We start from the raw sequence: 21,590 nt of genomic DNA on the forward strand, positions 1-21,590 counted from the left end.
CATGGCTCATTTTTCCCACATATAATAGTGGAATCAAAATTTCAAGTGTCAACCTTTGGATTTTCTTCCTCTAGATTTATAAGACCTGGTATGTGGTGTCAAAGTTAAAGGAAAAAAAAAAGATAATGGAATCGAAAGATTTCTACTTTTAAATGCAGTTTTTGCCCTAGAGAATCCAAATGTTCTATTTGAAAGATCACTGGTTGGCTGTGTATCACCCTCATAAAAAGGCAGTTCAGGACTAGGCTTTGCCAGCAGTCATTCTTCCTAGTCCCCACACCCAGCTCAGGATTCACAGATGAAAATGCAAATCGAGATGCCACGTTGACTCCCCAGCATCCTTCCAAGTCCACACAACTTCCAACTGTATTGCTGGGAATGTCCAGCTGGGCTTGAAAAATAGTGTTTACTACTAAATCTCTTGTTAATTTTATGCCCCAGTTTCATTGACTACAATAGAAAATGACCACCCAGAATTACCAATCAGGAAATAATTTGGCCCTCTCCTAAATTAAGAGCTTCCGTCCTCTTAAGAAAACTGGGTATACTATGTGTACAGTAAACTCGTGATACCAAGTGACCCCCATGCTTGATAAACATGGTTCCATGTGGTTTTCCTGTACCCTTCTGCAAACCACCTCTAGTTTACCTGCAAGCACTAGAGCAGTACCTTTAGTTCTAAATTGAAAATGTACTTGCGGCGCAGGTTCGATCCCCGGATGCTCCCCGGCCACCGGAGGAGGGTCCCACATGGCATGCAGACCTCTCCTGCCGCCCGCTGCTCCCCTCAGCAGTGTACCTTGGTCCTTCTGCCTGCTCTGCTCCCCACTCTGGCTCTGGTGAATTCTCTCACCCTCCCGCGCTTCTGACTGTACCCAGTGCATGTATAAACAAAACAAACAAATAAATAAAAACATGCCTCTATAAAATAAAAATTAAAAAAAAAAAAAGAAAATGTACTTGTTTCTTTGTATCTGGAATTAAAAATTCTCTTAATATAAATGCCAAGTGATAAAGGAAGAGAGCTGTCACCAGCCTTCACCGAACTTTATGCTTCACAGACAAAGCTTTACATTTGTAGTTGGGTGTGCCTATATGAAACTGGAAATAATGCTGATGAATAGGTGCCAAACAGTCTTGATCAAGGTCTCCTTATAATTTACATGATGTATTATTTTTTTTTTTACAATGATTCCATTTTTGAAGGGAAAGCTGAGGGCTTAAGTATTCTTCCCTCTACTACCACTGCAATCTCCCTCTGTTCTAGTTTTTCCAGTTATCACAATATCATGGCGGGAAGCATACAAGACCTGTATATGTCTATAGACACTCCATTGTTAACTCTAGCTGTGGCCCAGCCCTAACTGAACCAAAGCAGGATGTTTGGAAGATGGAAATGGGGCGAGTATAGCTCTGGGGCCCTCCCAGCCTGGGTATAGGTCTGCTTGTGACTGGTGAGCTCCCTCTGCATCTGGACAGCACAGTAACAGTTCACACCCTAAAGCTCATTTTGTCTCCCAAGGCTGAAGCTTAGGCCAGAAATGCAGCTTCTGTGGGGTGTTTATTCTGTGTATATTCTTCTCTGCAGAGAATGTCATCAACGGACAGGACTATGAAGTGATGATGCAGATCGACTGTCAGGTGATGGACACCAGGATCCTCCACATCAAAAGCTCCTCCGTCCCTCCTTACCTCCGAGATCAGCAGAGGAATCAAACCAGCACCTTCTTCAGTTCCCCTCCCACAGCCACAGAGACAACCCAGGTGGTCAGCACCATCCCTGAGTCATTACAGTAACACCCTGGGTGTGCTGGGAGCTCAGGGGGGGACCCTACTACCTGGAGCATGGGTGAAGAATGCGTCTGTGCTTTCCCTGTGGAGAGCAGAGACCCGCCTCAGAGTCCTGAGAGAAGCAGCTGCTGTTTTGCACCAGATCCCCGTCTACTTGGAAAGCACTGGAATTCAGATGCTGGGACAGCATCGCCCTGTGGCACGTGGCACCCTGCATCCTCCACTGTTGCCTCGTCAGTTTCCTTCTGTACCTTTCTAAATTGCTTTTCCTCTGTTTTTATTTTAAATAGTCATCTTTCAGATACGATGCTTTTCCCCTCTCCGCCATTTCACTTAATTAATCCAGTAAAGTGACTTATACACCTGTACAGCACAGATGTTCAGATATTTCCATTGGTGGGCGTTTGCATTAATGTGTACTCATCCTAGATTTTTGTCTTTGAGAAAAGGGATTTCAAAACCAGGAATGCCAAAGAGAGTTAAAACAGTTTGGAGCTTTAGGTAAAAGGAGGAATTAGAGCCCAGTTGATGAAGTTTATCTTTACTTGAGATTTGTAGTTCATTCTGACTCTGCATGTGAATGACGGGAGAGGGGTAGGGAGGAAGTTGCATGACTTTGAGAGAATGAGCTGGAAGAGAAGGTCAGTGGTGGACCTTTAATAGAGGAGATAGCTCCATCAAAACATTTGTGTAAAATAAGGAAAGCTTGTTGTGTTCAGGGTGTAAGGTCAGAGTCACAGTCACCATTATCTTGAGGACTAGGCCTGTGTATCAGCACATGCACTTCTGTCTTTGCTTTCTAATCTGCTGCAGCTCTTCAAGCACCACAGGAGAAACCCTACATTTTTATTGTGAACCACCTCCCCCACTACCCCCACCACGACTCACCTTCTGTTAACGTGATGATACCAAATTCATCTAAGGAATTTGTAACTTTAGACTTAAACAAATGAGCTTTTTTCTCATGAGAACTTACAACTACTCCTTAAGACTATGCAGACAGGCGAGCTTAGATTCCTGCTAGGGGAGTATATCTTGTAACATGGCAATAACATTTCCCATTTCTCCAATGAAAAGCCAGTGAAGGAGTAAACCCTTTAGTCCTTCCAGTGTTTAAAAAAAGCTACTGTGTTTATATCTTACTGTACTTTGACTACTCTTTTCCCTCTGGTGTTCTGCTTTCAATTTCTAGAGTCTTCCTTCCTCCCCTCCTATGAAACTTCTCCATAGAACTCAGTCTGCACACAGCCTCCCTCTCCTAAGTGATTAGCCTTGTGAGATTTCTCCTCTCATTCCCCACTCTAGCAGTATCTTCCATCTTGCAAGAAAAAGAGAGAACTTGTATCCGCTCCTCAAGGACTGCATGTAGCTGAGTAATTTTTTTCCCGGGGAAATTAATTTTGGAAAATCACTAGCACATCTAGGTCTGGAGAAATGCCTCTGTGCCCAAGCTAGTTACATGCTCTTGAGATCGATTTAATTTTCATGGGGAAGTTGGGGTCGACTGCTCTGTTAACCTGGAACTCTGGAGTTTATAGCGTTCATTAGTCTTCCTCTTTGCCACATATCCAAGCTGTTTCAGGTCAGGGCAGCATCCCCCTTGGATTGGAGTCTCCTGGGTGATTTTCAGACAGGAACCTTTCACCCTGGAGACCACGCTTCCTTCAAATGAGCACCGAGAAAAAGGCCAGCGCCTAGCAGAACATTGGGTCACATGCCGTGTGACCCCTGTGTCTCCTGGCCCCGCCGCCTGGCACGCTGTCGTGCGATGAGTTGCTATGACCAGTTTGCAGTGGCAGCTGGGTCAATCCAAACCGCTAGTCTTCTGGGATGGTTGCAGTTTCCCAGTAGCACGAAGCAGTGTGCGTGGGGTGAGGATGAGAGCGCTTCCTCCCTCCTTGCACTGAACACACCAGAAGAACCCAGCCCATGGGCTTCCTCCCTTTGCCCACGCTCTACCTCCTTTCCCAGCCTTTCATTATACTGACTGTTCAGACTGAGGGCTTCAGTCATGCCTGCCACGGTCATGCCTCTCACGGTGACAGTGCAGGTGGTGGATGGTGCAGGTGGTGGATGACAGAAGGAGGCAGACGGAGTATGCTTTGTGGGGTCAGGCCTAAAAGCCATCTGGGAGCCTCACCTCCTTTTCCTACTTGCTGACCCTCAGTCCTAGACATTACCTGTTCCTGAATCGATTGTTTCGAGATGAGTAAACAGGATTCTCCTCAGGATAAACTTTTAGGAAACGAGTATAGGCAACTGACAAATACATAGAATATTGTCCTTTTAAAATTGCTGTCAAAGCTATTATTACTCCTGGGCATAGTTGTCTTTATTTTCATACTTGTGTGCCAGTGCAGAGCCCTATAGGAAACAGAAAATTTCTATTTCTGATTAATAAGTGAAGTTGGTGTTTTAGCTTAATGTTTTTGGTGAGCTTGCCTTTTGGGGGTTGCAACCAGGAATTGGGAGGGGGTGTATGTGTGTACATATATGTAATTTTTTAATTTATTAAGTTTTTGAGTGGGATCTTGCAAGCTTGTGAGAAAATTACACAAACTCATAGAGGAGGTAAGTCTGCTCTTATTCGGTGACTTCGGCCCTTGGGCCTCCAGTAATACTCTCTTGGGAAGCAATGGTGGAGGATGCCGGGAATGGTATTCCTCCTGGTTGCAAGTCCCAAGTTTTTAGGTCTAATGGAAGTAAGTGGTATTTCTTTGTGCGAACCACTGAGTCAGATGTCAGGAGCCTTCCTGTGGGGCTAACTGTGCAGGGACAGAGCTCTGTTAAGATGGTAGTGTAGGCAGTGGCCTCCTAAAGCTAGGATTTGTGAAAGGCTCAATCTTGAAACAAATGTATTGCTTGCTGTGCTTGTAGTTTAGAAACTTGACCTTTAGATTATCAGGTGGGGTTTATGTTTTCACAAGTAAAATCTCCCCCATGATTATAAAAGCTCAGAGCATCTTCTAATTTTTTTAATGACTGCAAGCTCCAGCTCAAAGCTGGTATTTCCTTGCCTTTTCTTGTAAGTAGAGGAGGTATTTGAAAGCAGCAATGTTGTATGAGTCATTCTTGAGTGTTCTGAATAAACATTACTTAGGAACAGACAAGGACCTTGGAATTCAAACTGACTTTTCTATCATTTTTAAAGAGACACTGTCCTAATACAGCCTCTCTGGCTTGTGTCCCTAGAAGTCACAGTCATGACATTCTGGTAAGATACTGCTGCTGTGGCCTTCGGAGTGATTCAATCTGGGGAACACTCAGACTCCTGGTAACTTTTATGTCATTTTCTGCTTCTTGCCATTTTACTAAGCTCAGGCTATGAAATCTGACAGAAAAACACCACGGGGGACAAACTGGTATTTGACTTTCTAACACATTGAAAAGCTTCAAAGGGACTTCAGCTTTCAACTACCTTTTAAAAAAGGTTTACTGAAGAGCCAGAATAAGAACCCCATTCAGTCTGACTTCATGGAAATTCCCAGCCCTGAAATCTCTTCCTATTGCCTGCTGACAGACCTGCTCAGCTTCCTCAGCAGCGTAGGAACAGCACTTGAGGTGCGTCCTCTCATGCTGGGGGCTCTCACAGGACTGCCTTCTCAAGTGAGACTGCTAACATTGATGGATGCTTACCAACACCTTTGGCACTCCCCCATTCTTTACCAAAATGTTCTTTTTGTCAGGCTTGATTCATTGTAACTTATAGAAATCAGGATCATTGTTACTAGTATGAATATTAATAACTTTTACCTTAAAAAACAAAAAGTCTAGCAGGAAGAGTAAAATGTTAAGAGTTTCATTCCTATCCCTAACAACACTTACGAGGAGCAACTCCTGTTTCCCCTCACACCTAGGGTTGTGGTTGATTTTTAATTTTTTAGGAAACAATACTGGACTACCCAAAAAGATGTTTCCAGAGCCCACCTGAACTATGCACTTAAAAGAAATGCAACTTCCTCCTACCTGCATAAAGAAAAGGGGATGTATACTATTAACTTCTATTTTTAATGACTAAGCTTAAAACAAAGTTTATTTTGGATAAGACTAGAATTTTAAGCATTATTGTTTTGATATCTGTGTTCTCTGTTGGGTGTTGTGTCAGAATTCATGAGAAGAATGGCAAAGGTATCTTAGGAGATTTGGTTCTGTGTGCGAATCTTTAGCTTTTGTCAAATAATGGGTGCCATTCTTGACCTACTGGTTTGCTAACTATAAACATTAGAGATATGGCACATTAAACGGCATGGTGCATTGTGGGAGCCAAGAAGTCCAAATCAGTGTATCAACAAACACCCCGTTCTTTCACTGTTTGCCCGCAATGAGACAGGTTACCATTAGTTAAACCAACCAGCCAGGAGGCTTGGCATATCCCAGTATAACCCCAGACAGATAGCAGGTTGATTTTCCTAGCAAATGTATATTAAACTGTTTTAACTCATACTCAGGCCGAATCTCCAGGTTAGTCATCAGGATAAGAGATGATGGGGAAATAGAGCTTTAAATAAAAACTGCTATACAATACTGATCGTAAACCTCCTCAGCTCTTGTTCTTATGTGGGCAAGATGGGCTGAGACCAACAGTACTTCATCCATGGAGCCAGTGGACCCTGAGCAGAGAGTTAGAGAAGCCACTTCACGGGATTTGCTTTCTAAGACAGTATCTATGCTGAGTTAAGAACAAGTCACAGACGAGGAGGAAAGAAGTACCACTCTCTTCCTTTGTATTTATGTCGGTTCACAACATATAAAAACACAATGACCAACTATTACATGCTTTCAAACAATTCTTTACAATGCAATATTTGATCTTTGTCTAAAATTCAAATAAAGAATTTTTAAACTTGGCTTGTTTTGTTCTGTATTTAGAAAAAGACAACCCAAAATGTATCTCCAGTATTAAGAGACTAGTGACAGCAACGCCTAAGATGGTTTTGTGACTTGTTACTATTTAGATGGATTCATTTCTACTCTTCACTCCAGCCCAGTTAAGTAAAACTTTCCTTTATTGTGTCCAGATATTTGAACTACAAGGGGGAAAAACTGTCTACAAACTCAAACTTTATACTTCCACATCAGGAAACTGGATTACATAATTTCACCAACAGCCGCTTCTAAGCCTGCATGACAAACACCACCATACATAAAGCTGGGCACTGCACCACCTAGATTCCAACTCAGAGAATTAGTGCAGGCCTTGGCAGAGCCCCCATGTCTGCCTCAGACACTGCTTTGTGCTCATCGGGTCTGTCTAGTGTTCAGTTCTCCCTAAGGCCCATTTCCTAAGGTGGTTACATAACTAGCAGTAAGTAGTAAAACCAGTATCTGGACCCAGGCAAGCAAATGGCTTCTCAGCCACTACAGTGGCTCCATCTCCTGACCAGACTGGGGGGCAGGGCTCCACCTCCCAAATAGAGGGGTTCCCCTCACAAATAGAGTGGCTCCGATTTCTAACTAGTGCGGCAACACCTCCCCACTAGACTAGGCCAGGTCCTCTACCTCCCCACATGGGGAGCCCCGCACCTCCCCAGGCACAGATCCAGCACAGATTCCTGCCCTAAGAGACCTCACAGTCAGCCTGTGGAACCAGGCTGAAATTAATTTATAGTAATACCAGGATTCACTTACAGGCAAAACTACATTTTCCACACAGAGTACTTAAATTTCTTTAGAAAATTGAGACCTCAAATCTCTTCTGCAGAGAAAGCAGGTCTTGGAGGTTAGGTGGCTGGGGAGCAGAAAAGAGAACATGGCTTGGTCTCTGGATCCTGGAGCCTGCAGGCAGGAGATGCCCGAAACAACTCCCTGGTAGCAGGAGGGCAAAAGGACTTTTGCAAACTGGTGCCAAAATATAAATCCTCTTCATCTTCCCAAATGTTCGGCAAAAACCTGCTGCACACACAGATTTCTATCAGTGTTGCTGGGGAGTAAAGAATGGGAGGAGGAGTCCATGTGCTGATGAGTGAAGGAAAATACAGCCTGTAAAGCCACAGAGCTGAAGAGGGAAATACACACCCTACACCCCAGACCCTGCCTCCAAAGAGACTGTCCACCTGGCACTGCCCACCATTGTGGAATGAGATTCCAGCCAACTTTTGGATCTCAAAGGATAATCACAACTGACAGCGCATGGTGCCAGCGTCTAGCCTACGCTCTGCAATGTAGCTATTGGTCCTCTGTTAGAGAGCTAGACCCTGCCGATGCTCTGCTTACAATAGGAAAGCTATAGCATGTTTCATTCCATCACATTCACTTGGTGTGATCTGTACAGATCCCTCAAGAGACTCCATCCCTGAATTCAGTTTATGTTAATAGGTGCTTATTGAAGACTTCACCTCTGCCAGTCGTAGTGCCAAGCATACAAACGTTAGCTCATTAAGCTTTACCTCATGACATAGGTGGCATTATCCATGTGTGACAGATGAAGAATTGGTACAGAAGATTGAGGAACTTGCCCAGATCTCACAATTATTATCTACTAGAACTGGGGTTTGAAATTAAGTCTGTCTAGATTTTAAAGTCATTTCTACTATACTGCATTGTCACTCATCTTGGACACCTTTAAAGAGGCAACAGGAGACAACGTAGAAAGGAAGAAGCCAAACCACATGTCATGGGCAACCAGGGTGTTGAGGCAGATTGAAGAAATGGGACCATATGGCAAGCATGGGGTGTGTTTTCTGTGAACTGACACCCTCAGAGGGCACACAATGTTGGCCACTGCCCTGTTTCCCTGGACCTCAGTTCTCATTGGGAATGACTTACTCTGTGGGGTGAAGACTAACTGGGGGCTCCTAAGTTGAAGGTCCACTCTGCTTGTGTCCAAGAGCCCAAGTGTGACATTCAACCCCTAGGGTTCATCCACTGTCCACTTTTGTGACCTTTGGAGAGTTGTCACACAGAATTCATTTCCAGTGTGGATGCTGTACTGAGATGGTGAGAGAGGCCTGTTATATAAGAGATTGGTAATCTCCAGATCAAAAACTGAAAGTACTTTTAAAGTAGATGCCACAGCAGATATATCCAGAAGGCCAAAGGCATTCGATAAAACATTCATTGTCACTTCCAATAAGAGAGATGCAGGTTAAAACCACAACAAAGTGATAACCTCACACATGATAATGGTACATATTTAAAAGACCTCCAACAAGTATTGGAGAACATGCCAAGAAAAAGGAACCCTATTGCACATTGGTGGGGATGTAAACTGGGGAAACCATATGGGAAGCAATCTGAATTTACCTTTAAAAAGTTAAAAATGTAAATATCACATAACCCAGCAATCCTGATGAGAAAATATATTATTGAGCAAATGAATTTAATAAAGATTCCAGCGGAACTTCCAGTCCAGGTGCAATGAACATTCCAAGGCAAGCATAATCAACAAGTTTGCTTGCTTAGAGCTCCTTCCCTTTCAAGATTTATGGCCAGGGCTTCCAAGGCCACCTCTGAATGCCTGCATCTTCCCCCCTTGCCTTGTCTTCCTTGTCTGGGGACTTTGCCACAAATGGTTGTGTCTGCTGAAAAATGATGCTATCAATGTAACAGATAAGGAGACAGTTGTGTATAAAAGGAACCCTTGGTCTCTATACCAGGCCTCAGACCTTACGGTGCTACTCAGGTCTGGGACCTCAAACATGAGTAATAAAGCTTCTCCTGACCGCACCATTCCTGAAGTACCACTTGTTTTTCCTCTGGGTAAAAAGCTAGAATTTATCTCTACAACAATCCTATTGTTGGGTAAATATCCAAAGACTATAAAACCATTAACACAAAAACCCTTGTGTTCCACAATGTTCACAGCAGCATTATTTACAGTAGCTCGGACATGGAAGCAGCCTAAATGTCCATTAACACATGAGTGGATCAAGAAGATGTGATATATGGGCATTCCCGGTGGTGCAGCAGTTGAGCGCTGGGTTGCGAAGCTGCCTGAAGCCTCCGCGGTGCCAGTTCAATCCCCGGCTGCTCCCCGGCCACCGGAGGAGGGTCCCACATGGCGCGCAGACCTCTCCTGCCGCCTGCTGCTCCCCTCAGCAGTGTACTTCGGTCCTTCTGCCTGCTCTGCTCCCTGCTCTGGCTCTGGTGAATTCTCTCACCCTCCCGTTCTTCTGACTGTACCCAGTGCTTGTATAAATAAATAAATAAATCTTAAAAAAAAAAAAAGATGTGATATAGCCACACCATGGAGTACTATGCAGCCCTAAGAAAGATGAAATACAGCCCATTTTCAACAAAATGAAGGGAATTTAAGAGAATTATGTAGCAAAGCAAATCAGAACAGTAAAAACAAATACTGGACATTCACAAAGCAGAAAATTCAACAATGTAAAATACTTTAAAAACCAAAAGACATCAATACACACTGTGAGGGCTCTGAAGTTAAGTGAGAAAGGAGAGGGGAGGGGACAAGGGGATATAAGGGATAATGGTGGCCAAATAACTACAACTTGACACCACATACCTTTTATTTATTTTTTTTTAATTAATTTATTTTTTTATACAAGCACTGGGTAAAGTCAGAAGCGCGGGAGGGTGAGAGAATTCACCAGAGCCAGAGCAGGGAGCAGAGCAGGCAGAGGGACCGAAGTACACTGCCAAGGGGTGGGCGGCAGGAGAGGTCTGCGCGCCATGTGGGACCCTCCTCCGGTGGCCGGGGAGCAGCCGGAGATCGAACCGGTGCTGCAGAGGCTGCCGGCAGCTTCGCAACCCAGCGCTCAACCGCTGCGCCACCGGGGAGGCCCCACATACCTTTTAGATTAACTCTGCAATAGGTCCTCTTTTAGATTAACTCTTCACAATAGTATCACTCTAACAACTGCTCCTTCAGATGTGGGACCCTGTGAAGCTAACCCAAAATATTGTTTTCAGGCATAGCCCTGTTTTTGCAAGTATCAACTGGTCACAGGAAGAACTGAGAGCCATCCCTGGTTCTCATTCCTCTGGGGTCCAGCTCAACTTCTATCCTTTGTTTTCTGCATTGTCTGAGCACCCAGTGGCAGCTGGGTTCTTGGCTGCCTTTCTACAGTCAGGGGCCTAGAGGCAGTGACCCCAGACATTAAACCTTTGCAAGAGATGTGAAGTGTTGGCCCAGGCTCAGACATATACCACTGGTCTGTGGGAAGCAACACCATCCTTGTCCTCAAAGACATGTGAATGTTTCCTCCATGGATCTATGTGGTCACCTTTCTATCCCCACAGAAGAGATAATTTCCAGCAGAGGGGAAGAGTTCTGGTCAGCCTGAAAAATGAGTTAAGACACCAGCTACTCTCAGGACAGCTTTGGGCTGGACGACTTATTGGTCAGTGCCTGTCATGGCCACAGAGCTCACCCACTCACTTGGCTACTGGCCCTGGCTCCAAAATGGTCATTTCACCGCATTGTCTCTGGTTTCCTGGAGTTGCTGTGATTCTCTGCTGAGCAACTTGTTCACATCAGACCAACACACTGCCCCTTCCAGCCTGGCAGCCTCAAGCAACCCCCACACCACCAGCTCAGCTGTTTCCATCTAATCTCACCTTGGGGGTGGGGGTGGGGGTGGAAACACCTCAGTTTAAACAAATCAGTAGGAAAGCTGCTGATACATTTAAACCTCTTAGTTGTAAATCACTGAGGGTCACCACTCAGGTGAATGCAACTACAACACATTCCAACTAGCAGCACATTTGGGGCTAATTCTGCCTCCCCAGGAATTATAATCTCATACAAATCCACCAGGCAGCAACAGTCCAAGGGGGGAAAACGTGACTCTTAGAAAGACACATCTCCCACAGCCACACCCATCCCAACTCTCATCATCTCTACTACCACTCAGTTAGTGTCTATAGAACAGAAAGCTCCAGAAGGACAGAAACTCCACCAGCATCTCATTCATTCCCAGTACTACTTGACATGACATGCTTGCACAACGGAACTCTGAGCATTTGAGGTTCGGCCTACATCTTCTGTCCAGTAGAACTTTTGAGCACTTAGTAAACCTCAGATAAACATCGTCTCTCTTGCCCGGAGTGAACATGTCAGACTGGCATTTTCATAGGTGTTTGCATGGGCCAGCCTCATCACACACGCAAATTTTCAGAGCAAAAGCTGAGGTGAGACCATAGGGGACCCAAAAAGTGAGAGCCCTTCTCCCCTCAACAAATGATGCAAAGTTCCCGTCCCTTCCCTTTTGTATTTGCTCCAGCTGCTTTTCCCTGACTTCAGTCTGTGGCAAACTGGATGTGGTCCTGGAAAGAGGCCTGTGCGTCGGCAATGCAGCCTCTGTTCCACAAAATACAACTGCTCTGGCCCCAACCCAGACTTACTGAGTCAGACTGAGGCTGGGCCCAAAATCTGTGCTTCCCCCAGCCCTCCAAAGGATTCTGAGAGGAGTTTGAGAGCCACCCACAGAAAGCCTGTCCCAGGAAGGGGAAGAGAAGTCAGATGGGGTACAGGTGGGCCTTTCAGGCTGGCCATTACCTTCTTTGGGGAAAGTCCAGGAAGGAACTTCCTGGGTGTCGCTGGCTTTCTGAAGGTCCAGGAGAGCTATACATTGAGCATCACAGCCTCCCCTTCCTGGCCAGTCACCTGGACCCTGCTGCCCAGGGAGGCCACTCCCTGGCTGAAGGGCAGGACCAGGGCTGCCCATACAGGAACTCAGGGCTCTGCCCTCACCATCCAGGTCTGCACCTCATCTAGAGGCAGAGCCAGCACCGGCCCCTCACTTACCTCAGCTCTGAGCTGCTCCGGGGGACCAAGTTCTGGAGACGTCCAACCTGGAACCAGCACCTCTGTGGGGAGATAGAGGTTTAGGGCCACCATCAGTCTGGGACACTCTCAGGACACCCCAGAGAGAATGCTCTACCCCACTGAGGATGGGGCAGGGGGAAAATGCCCCCTTTTTGCTACCCTCTCAGAGCCTTGAAGACCAAGCCTAGACTCTAGCTCCACAAAATGGCTTCTGCTGGCAACAGGCAGAAGCCCTGTGCCTGTGGTTCACAAACTGCAGCATATTGGAACCATGTGAATATCATTAAGGACTCTCCAGCCCAGCTCCCCCACACCCCTTGCTAGTTAAAATGGTACAGGTGGACCCAGGGCAAAGGGAGGTGAAAATGCCCCAGCTGATTCTCATATGCAGAGAAGTTTGGAGCCCACAAACTGTGTCTTTGAAGGCCAAACCCTAGCTCCTAGAGCAGCCATGCAGTCCTAGAGGTGGGGGAGAGCAGGGGCGCAGGGGTAGGAGAACACACATTGAATCATCAAAGTCAAGACTTAGCAAATAGATCATAAGGAGAGAAGGGAGAGCGGGAGGAGGGGACATTAGATTCACGTGGAGATAATGGTAGACGTTCCCCTGCTGCTTTGAACTGGGAAAGGCACAAAAACAACACCATGGAATATTACTCAGCAATCATAAAAGATAAACTCATGCCATTTGCAGCAACGTGGATGGAGCTGGAAGGGATCATGCTCAGTGAAATAAGTCAGAAAGAAAAAGAAAAATACTGATGGTCTCACTCACAGCAGGAATTTAGAAAACCTAAATAAGGGACCAGGAAAAAGACTAATTATAATAAAGTAAAAATCGAAATCAACAAGCAACTATAAACCAGAGACACACTACAGTGGGGAGGAGGGAGCAGGATCAAAACAAGTGGGGGTGGGAATTATATGGGGACTATAACCAAGATGAAAATGCATACATTGTGCAAAAATGAAAAATGATGTAAAAAATATATAAAAGAATAACAAAAATAAAGACTGTAAAATCACCAATCTGAAAAAATAAAAATAACCATGGCTTTTAAATGGAACTTTCTGTGCAATGGCATATTCTGGGAAAGGGGTGGGGTGGAGGGGTGGCGTGGGGAAGAGAGGATGGGGAAGGGGATGAGGAGGGGGGCGCAGACCTGAGAGAAAGTGGGGGTAGCCTCCTAGGCCTCTGAAGAACTGGGGAAACCATGAAGATGTGGGAAACGCTTGCAAAAGGATAGGAGACAATGGTTTAGGAATGGGTAAGAGAGGACCCAGAGAAGCCTGAAACCACAGGAAAAAAAGAGAAACAGGAGGCAGAGAAGGAACCACCTGCTAAGGAAAACACACAGACATGGTAGTCAACCCCAGTTCCCCCGGCAGAGATTCCAGGGAGACCTAAGAGCCTCCTGGGCAGCTGATGGATGCTTCTCTCCACAGGGCCTCTCGTGGGGAGACACCATGATTGCTAAGTGTCCCCTTCCTTTTTCTTCCCTCTGGAAGCTTCTCTCCTACCAGGCCCGGCAGGACTTGCAGAGGAAAGAGTTCTGGGCTGATGCAGGAAAACTGGATCCTCCCTATTGGAAATCTCACAAGAGAGGACCTGCAGGGCTGGGGAGGGGAGCGCAGGTCCTTGGCTCCTATGTGTATCAGGGTGCAGCTCCTCATCCTAATCTGGCAGCAGCCCCTGAGTCTTCCATCTCACCCTCAGGCCCTCCCTCAGGGAGAGCTAAGTATTGAGTCACAGGGAGGAAAAAAACCTTTCAGATGAAGCCAAGAAAAATTACACAGGGCCCTACATTCCTGGAGCCTGGAGGGGAGGTTGCACGCCTTCTTGCTCAGACTTCTCAGGTCTGGCCTGGGTGTGCAGGTGACCCTCAACCTGGGGTGAGTGTACAGGTGACCTCAACCTAGGGTGAGCTGTCTGCCAAGTCAGCTTGCGAACCGTGTCCCCTGACATCACCCCTCAGATGTGCCCACCTCTGGGGTGGACGGGAGGGTCCTGTCATCACCAGGTGGGGGGATGTGGGCATGGAGACCCCACCTCCCTATTCTGGGATTAGTGTTGCCTCATTGGAGCAGCTTCTCTGAGCGTTGGGGCATATGATGTTTGAGCTCAAGGAATCATTTGGTGGTAATTAGAAACTAATCCCAATGTCAAGTGCTTCAAGATGCCTAGTGCTAGCCACCAGCTGGCTTTATTCATCCCTGGGCACCACCGGTCTTGCTGTGCCAGGCCGCACTGGTCCCAGGGCTTTTGCTCAGGTGGGATGTCTTGCCTATTAGCTTCAAGGTACTTTGGGATTCACATCTCAGACTTTCCAGTCGGTGGTTTCCTGTGGGAGAGCCAGCCAGGCCTTGAGGCTCCACTTCCTGGCAAGGCCTCCTCCTTGCTGCTCAGCCTCCATCTGTGCTGACCACTGGCCTGGCCTTACAGAGGAACAAAAAGTGCATTGGCTTTCCCAGATCTAGATAGACAGTGAGCCTGGCCATCACTGGCCCTTATATTTCAGGGGGGGAGAGCACAGTGGGGAAGAGATAGCAGGACCTTGGGGTCGGGGCTTGCAGCCTACAGAGGGTAGGATGGTCCAGCAGGATTGCATAACCCTGAGGGTGTCTCTGTGGAGGCCTTTTCTGTTTTGAAACCATCACGGAGGGCAGTGGCCCCTCCATGACACAAGTGACTACTGAGATGGAGGAGGCAGAATGGGGCTAAAGTCTTTAGGGAGGGGGAACTGCACTGCTGACTCAGGGGCTGCCGGAGGGTCAGCAGTCCTCCGTATGGCCAGAACTGAGCTCTCTGGTGTCAACCCACACATCATACCACCTACTCTGAGCCAGGCCCTGGCTGAGCTCTGATTAGGACACAGAGACATGCCTTTGCAACAGCCAGGCTGGAGTGAACACACATGTGAGCTACTTAGAGGCTCCAGGTGCAGTGTGTGCTAAGACTCAGGTGAAGAAGCCCAAGGGAGAATAGGGAAGAGAAGAGGGGCCATCCTGGTGAGCCCAGGAGGTCTTCCTGCAGGAGGTGGCTTAGGGGTCAGGACTTAATGGAAGGGGAGAACTCAATCAGGGAGTGTCTGGGGATGGACAGTGGTCAGGCACTCGAGGGGTAGGGCACAACCTGGGAAAAGCAGGGAAGGTGCACTCCGGACTATTGCCCAGGTGCTAGATAACTTTCTGCATCCAGAAGCACCATTTTGATGTTGATAATGGTTTTGAATGACTACAACTTGTTCTTGATCTTTGGTAACTCTATCTCAAGAGCCAGGCTTTAAGGAATTTCTTAAGGTGAAGGACATAGCTATCAACCTATATTTCTTTGGAAGTTGTCAGCATTGCCAGAACACACTTCCCTGTCCACAGAAGCACTGGGCACAATGACACTGGACATAGGAATTCTTCCTGCAGCACTCCTGACAAGAGCCCTTCTGACCCAGAAGGTCCAGTGGTCATTCAACCAGAGGACAAGCCAGCGTGGATACCCTGCCATGGAGTGATTATTTCCTGGCCCCACTATAAGCCCATTGCTCCTAGCATGGCTGGCCAGACAAAAGGTGGACATGGTCAGTCCCTGTGCTCGGTATGAACAGATGAACTGGTCGGTCGGGTATTTTGGCCAGGAGACCTGGGGACTGTGACCTGTGGAGATAAGCCTGGAGTTGGTGGGGGGTCCTTGCACAACTAAGGCTGCGCCATGTTGGCCCCACAGAGAGGGGTGAACAGAGAGAAGAAGCCAATGCTCTCAGGACAACGGGAGTGACACCTTCCTGCATTCCCGCCTGGCCAGGCTCCTGCTGCCTTGCTGCTGTGTCCTCACCACCAGTGGGCAGAGTGGGCTGCTCTGTCCCCACCAGGAGATCCCATCGTGAACACCACCCGTGGCCTCTCCTGGTCTCTAGGAAAGGCCAACTTGTCCCAGAGGCTGGAGGGTGGAGCTGGGGTTCTTCCAAGGGCAGCAGGCGGACGGTACCCTTTCCTTCAACCCCAGCCTTGTGTCTCCAAAGGATCCGTCGCTGCTTTGTGAGTCTGGGAAGTTCACCAGAGTTTTCCAGCCCATTTCTGGCACCTGCTGCTGTTGGCCGCACTTTAACTCCCCAGGCACCGACAAATTCTTCTTGGTGTTCTCAGGCCAAGCAGGCTCCTCCAGAGAGAGCTCGGCCAAGGTCACATGGAAAATAACCCTGGAGCAGGGCCTAGCTGAGCTGATTGGGTAGGATCTTCTTTGTTCTCTCCCTCTCCATGGGCCTGTTTGATGGTAGGTCAAATTGCATTCCCCTAATCAGAGGAGTGCTGTGCAGTCAAAGGTCCATGCAACTCACTTGATCTAATGACTGGGAAATCTTTAAAAGAGCAGTCCAGGACCACTGGGCTACACGTGCTCTTCAGCCATTGGCTTCCACACAGTGAGCCTTCCAGTGGGAAAATCCATGTACATATGAGCCTGGCTTTGCACCCTAATACATTTCCAAAGTCACTGCTCATCACTTCCGTTCTTTCTTATTTCAGTAAAACAAAACAGCAAGAATAGCAAAATCCCACAGCATTACACCAAGATGCTAAATTAGAAAAGGGAACATCAAAAATACAGAACAGGGTTTCCCCTTAACAAGGGGTTAAGACGCAACCTATGAAGCTAGCCGCAGCCACTGCAGCATGAGTTCGATCCCCCAGCTGGCCAGGGAGCAACCCACATTGCGCAGCAGACCTCTCCTGGCTCGCCCGCTGCTCCCCTCAGCAGTGTACTTCAGTCAGTCTGCCTGTTCTGCTCCCCAGTCTGTCTCTGGTGAATCCTCTCACCCCCCCCCACACCTCTTGCCTGTGCCCCAGTTCTTGTATGCATAAATAAATAAATATTTTTAAAAATACAGAACAGACGCAGGAGAGAGACAGAGCAACTTGGACACATAGACTCTACATGTTTGCTATGAGTATGACACAATTTGACCCTAAGCTTTGCAGCAGCTAGAATGAAAATGTTATCAAACCAGAACACCAGAGAACCGTGAAGCGAAAGTTTTAAGATGGTTAGTTGCTTGACTCAGGCAGCTAAAATGCCCTATGGAGCTCCTTGAGACAATGCTGCCTAACTGGAAACATTTTAACTAACCCGATTCCAACCACCTCTGTCCAGTCTGAGCACCCTGCTAGCAGATGGAGGACCCAGACTTGCCCAGCGCTGACCCTGAGTGATCTGAAGAAGCCGAAAGCCTCCTTAGCCTACTAAGTTCTCCACCCAGGGAGAAGCTAACCCATAATCTGGACCTACGATGAAGCACATTTCGCCGTCAGCCCCAGCGCAGATGGTCCAGTGCCACTCAGTACACCAGAATCCAACCTCCCACATTTGCCCTTCTCTTTTTAAAAGCCTTTCCAGTCCGCTACTAGGAAGCCAGTCTTTGGAGATTTATCTCCCTGCTGCCTTACTGTTGCAAGTAATAAACTATTCTCTTTGACAAAACTTGGGTCTAGCTGTTGGTTGGAATTCTCAAGTGGCAAAGCCCTTGAGTTTTGTAACCAAATGAGTAATTTGATTATTATAATTATGTGTAAACTGAACTTCGGAACAAATGAATGTTGTTTTAAATATATTAGCGGAAGTTGCTATAAAGAAAGCTTTGTATCGAGTACAAAGTTTGGTTTAGTTTTTTAGTTTCTGTTTGTGTGTTTTTGTCTACTTCATTTGGGGATCCTGACTTGGTGTGATTCGGGTGAGCTGTCAATCACAGAATCCCACCGGGGTCACCAGGTAGGGCCTGGAACCAAGCTCACTAATCAGGCCTTCTGGAAATTTGCATCTTGAATAGAGATACCAAGGGACTATAGGCAGTAGGAGCAGAGTTCCCCATGGGGGTATCTTCAAAGACAATTTATAATGTCCTTCTATCGGGAGTTGGCCTGGTTCTGTCCTCTCTGTCGTAAGTCTTGGGTTTTCCTTTGAGTCTGTGAAAGTCCAAGCATCTTTCCAATAAAGTCCTTTAGCCTAACTAGCAGAAATCTTTCTGTTGCTTACAAGCAAGGATCCTAAAGAAATGATGGCACTGTGTTCGTGTGGAATAAGGGACCGTTCTCAGAGAGCAAATATTCATTCCAAGTTGCCTTCTTGGAAAGTCACAGTCCTAGACCTTCTATTGATATTCAAGTGTGATTTCACCAGAGTGAGGGGTAGGTGGAGAAACTAAAGCCATTAATGAGGTGGTTGGGAGGAGGGCCCAGGCATGCTGGGTGTGGCTGACTGGTCTCCCTAAACTCTACATTAGGAGGGCTAAGAGCTACTCACCTGCCCAGATCCAGTCTTTCGAGGTGGGCTATTGCTCCATTGTTCAGTAGTATCCTGGTGGTCATATTCCCTGTCGATTGTGTAACTGGTTGAGAAAATGGATGTAATCCTGTGTCTATTGGTTTCACGTAGAAAGGCAGTTCCTCATCCTCACTGAGGCCTTGAAAATGTGAGATGAGTGGGGTGTGTCCTGGGCTCACGGACGACCACCAGATGGAGACTGATGACCCCTGGCCAGATCCTCCTTGGTATTGTCTGGGAATCTGCCCTCCAGGAGCATTAAATTCCCAAAGCCTCAGCTCAAGCAGAGTCAGTCTATCCGGGCTGTTGAGCAGTGTACTGAGTCTGGAGAGGAAAACCTTGAGAACATTCTTGGAGAATAACTATTTCTCCACGTATATACTGCAGGAAGGCCTGTGATTTTGGTTCCTGTGTGTGAAGTCATTGATTCAACCTTGAATGAATTCTCCATTCACTTGTTTATTCATTTGGCAGATCCTTAATGTGCTAAGTGCTATGGAGAGTTCCAGATGAATGAGGAAAAGCCTGACCTTCAAGGAGAGAGCATCTCACTGAAGAATTTGTTCACAGATAAATGCAATGAAGCTCAAATGGCATTTTGGGTGGAATTCAGGGCTACCGCAGGCCAGGCTAAGGAACTGGACAAGACTTCAGTTGGTTTGTACCTTGAAGACAGTCCACATCTGAAGAAGAGAAGCAGGGTGAAGGCAGGGGAGGTTTCTAGGAGGAGGGAATCCCAGAAGGGAGGGTTTCAGCTCAGGCCATGGGAGAGGCTGGATGTCAATTTCCAATGAGGAGGTGGGCTGTGTGGGTATTTACCAAGGTGGTGTCCAGAGACCTGTGGAGACTTTAAACCCTTCACCCACGTCGTGTGGGAAAAAAGTTTAGTTGGATTTTTTTGAAGAGGGTGTTTGAAAAGGATTTCTCTGGAGGGAGGGTTTCAGAGTCCTCCCCTGCTCTCCCAGAGCATATGCCCCTGCCTGCACCTCAGACCAAGGGAAGAGAGCTCTAAGTGGACTTGTGGGGACACCTACCTCTTGCCCCTTGTAGTTTGGTGGTTGCAGCAGGCAAGTGCTGCCTCCCATTCGGAGGGCCAAGAAGGGAAGATGAGTTCACTGGCTGCTTTCCAGTAGAATAAGACTAACCTGGGGCCTCCCCTGGTCCCCCTGGGTTGGTCAGGACCAGAAATGCAGGAAAATTAATAAAATGTGGACAAGAGGTGACCACAGGTAGAATCATGGTAGACCTGGTCCATGGGGATGGTTTGGAGGGCAGAGACATGAGCAGGCTGCTCTGGGGGTGCCACTGGGGCCCTAGGGGTTGGGGAGGGTGACGAGCAGCCAGAATGGAGATGCTTCAGTCCAAGTGGAGGGAAAAGAAACAGCATCCCTATTGAAAAGGAGGACATTTTTCAAAGAACCCACAAAAAAACGTGCCCAGGAGAGAGAGGTGTGTAAAGGCCCCCCTACACAGCCAGAGCAAGGTGACTCAGCCATCCGGTTCTCACTTTCTTGCTCTCTGCACTCTCCTCTCTCCCTCCTGATCAACTCTGGAGGAGAGGGCACAAAAGTTAACTATGTGGGGTGTAGGCACCCCCACCCCATGCCACGATTCCTGCAATTAGGGGAGATACCACATTCCCTGTCTGCCTTGGAGTATCTAAGGGCAGAACTGAGCAGCCAGATGACACTCTAGACATAGAAGGCAGTGGGCTCTGGGCTCCTGCATCTCCAAGCTTTGATTTGCACCTTGGGACTTGGGGAGACATGTGGAGGAGAGACATGTAGGGCTTGGGGGAGATGTGGGTGAGAGTCTTATGGGAAGGCTGTCCTGGCCAGAAACATTGGCAGCTTTTACCTTGATTTGCACTTCTTTCTCTTTTTGTCCCAGTTTTTTCTGGATCCTGCATTACCCCTTTCTTGCTGTTCCCCACCAGAAGGAGCCTTAGATTTGCAGTAAGCTCTTGGGCCTTAGCAGCACCACCTAGGGCTGATTCTGTTTGACTGGGTGTTTGCACACAAGAGGAAGGGTAATTTGGGATTTGCCCACAAGGGGATGGGTAATTTTATTGTGAAAATTTTACTGGAAATTTCTTTTTCTCCCCTCTCTCTATACACACCAATTCTATTAAAAATTTATCATACCGAGAGGCTGCTTTGCTTTTATGTGCATGGATGGCTGGATCCTTTTAGAGCTTGCAGCCCCTTAACCATTTTGGGGTCCCTGGGTACCCATCAGTCACACACTGATTTTGCCTTCAACAGGCCTAAGCCCGGCTAGTGCTAGGAAGCAACAACCAGAAATCAAGTTCAACATTTTGATGATTGAAATTGACTGTGTATTTCTATTACTCAGCTGAACCTGTGTTAGTTCCTTTTTTATGAAGTGACCATAGGACTTTTTATTACCCAAGAGTTACCAGAGAAGTCAGGGGACTTCTGCCCAGAATTTCAAATGGGAGCAGTTAAAGAATGAGGCACACAAAACAAATATACAGGGGTATGGGTAGGAATAATAACCTGTGTGAAGGGCCTCCCTGGTGGCACAAGGGTTAAACACAGCACTATTAAGCTACTGCCAACCACTACAGCATGAGTTCAATCCTGGCTGGCCAGGGAGCTACCCACATGGTGCAGCAGGTTCTCCTGTCTTGCCTGCTGCTCCCCTTAGCAGTGTATTTCAGTGGATCTGCCTGTTCTGCTCCCCACTCTTTATGGTGAATCCTCTCACCACCACCCCCTACCTCTGGCTTATTCCCCA

At 47.2% G+C, this 21,590-nt stretch overlaps 1 protein-coding gene across 1 annotated transcript in view; it reads left to right on the forward strand.

Moving 5' to 3' along the window:
* The window catches only part of ATF6 (activating transcription factor 6), a gene marked incomplete at its 5' end in the record, with an annotated part of 192,188 nt that extends 185,555 nt beyond the window's left edge, over positions 1 to 6,633 (forward strand). The window contains one exon of the mRNA XM_037506576.2: positions 1,589 to 6,633. Coding sequence (XP_037362473.1) covers positions 1,589 to 1,797 — 209 coding nt within the window. The remainder of the gene's footprint in view (positions 1 to 1,588) is intronic.
* Between the last annotated feature and the right edge of the window lie 14,957 nt (positions 6,634 to 21,590).

Source organism: Talpa occidentalis, unplaced genomic scaffold (assembly GCF_014898055.3).
Source record: "Talpa occidentalis isolate TD23 unplaced genomic scaffold, MPIMG_talOcc4v2.1 talOcc4.12, whole genome shotgun sequence".
NCBI classification, from domain to species: Eukaryota; Metazoa; Chordata; class Mammalia; order Eulipotyphla; family Talpidae; genus Talpa; species Talpa occidentalis.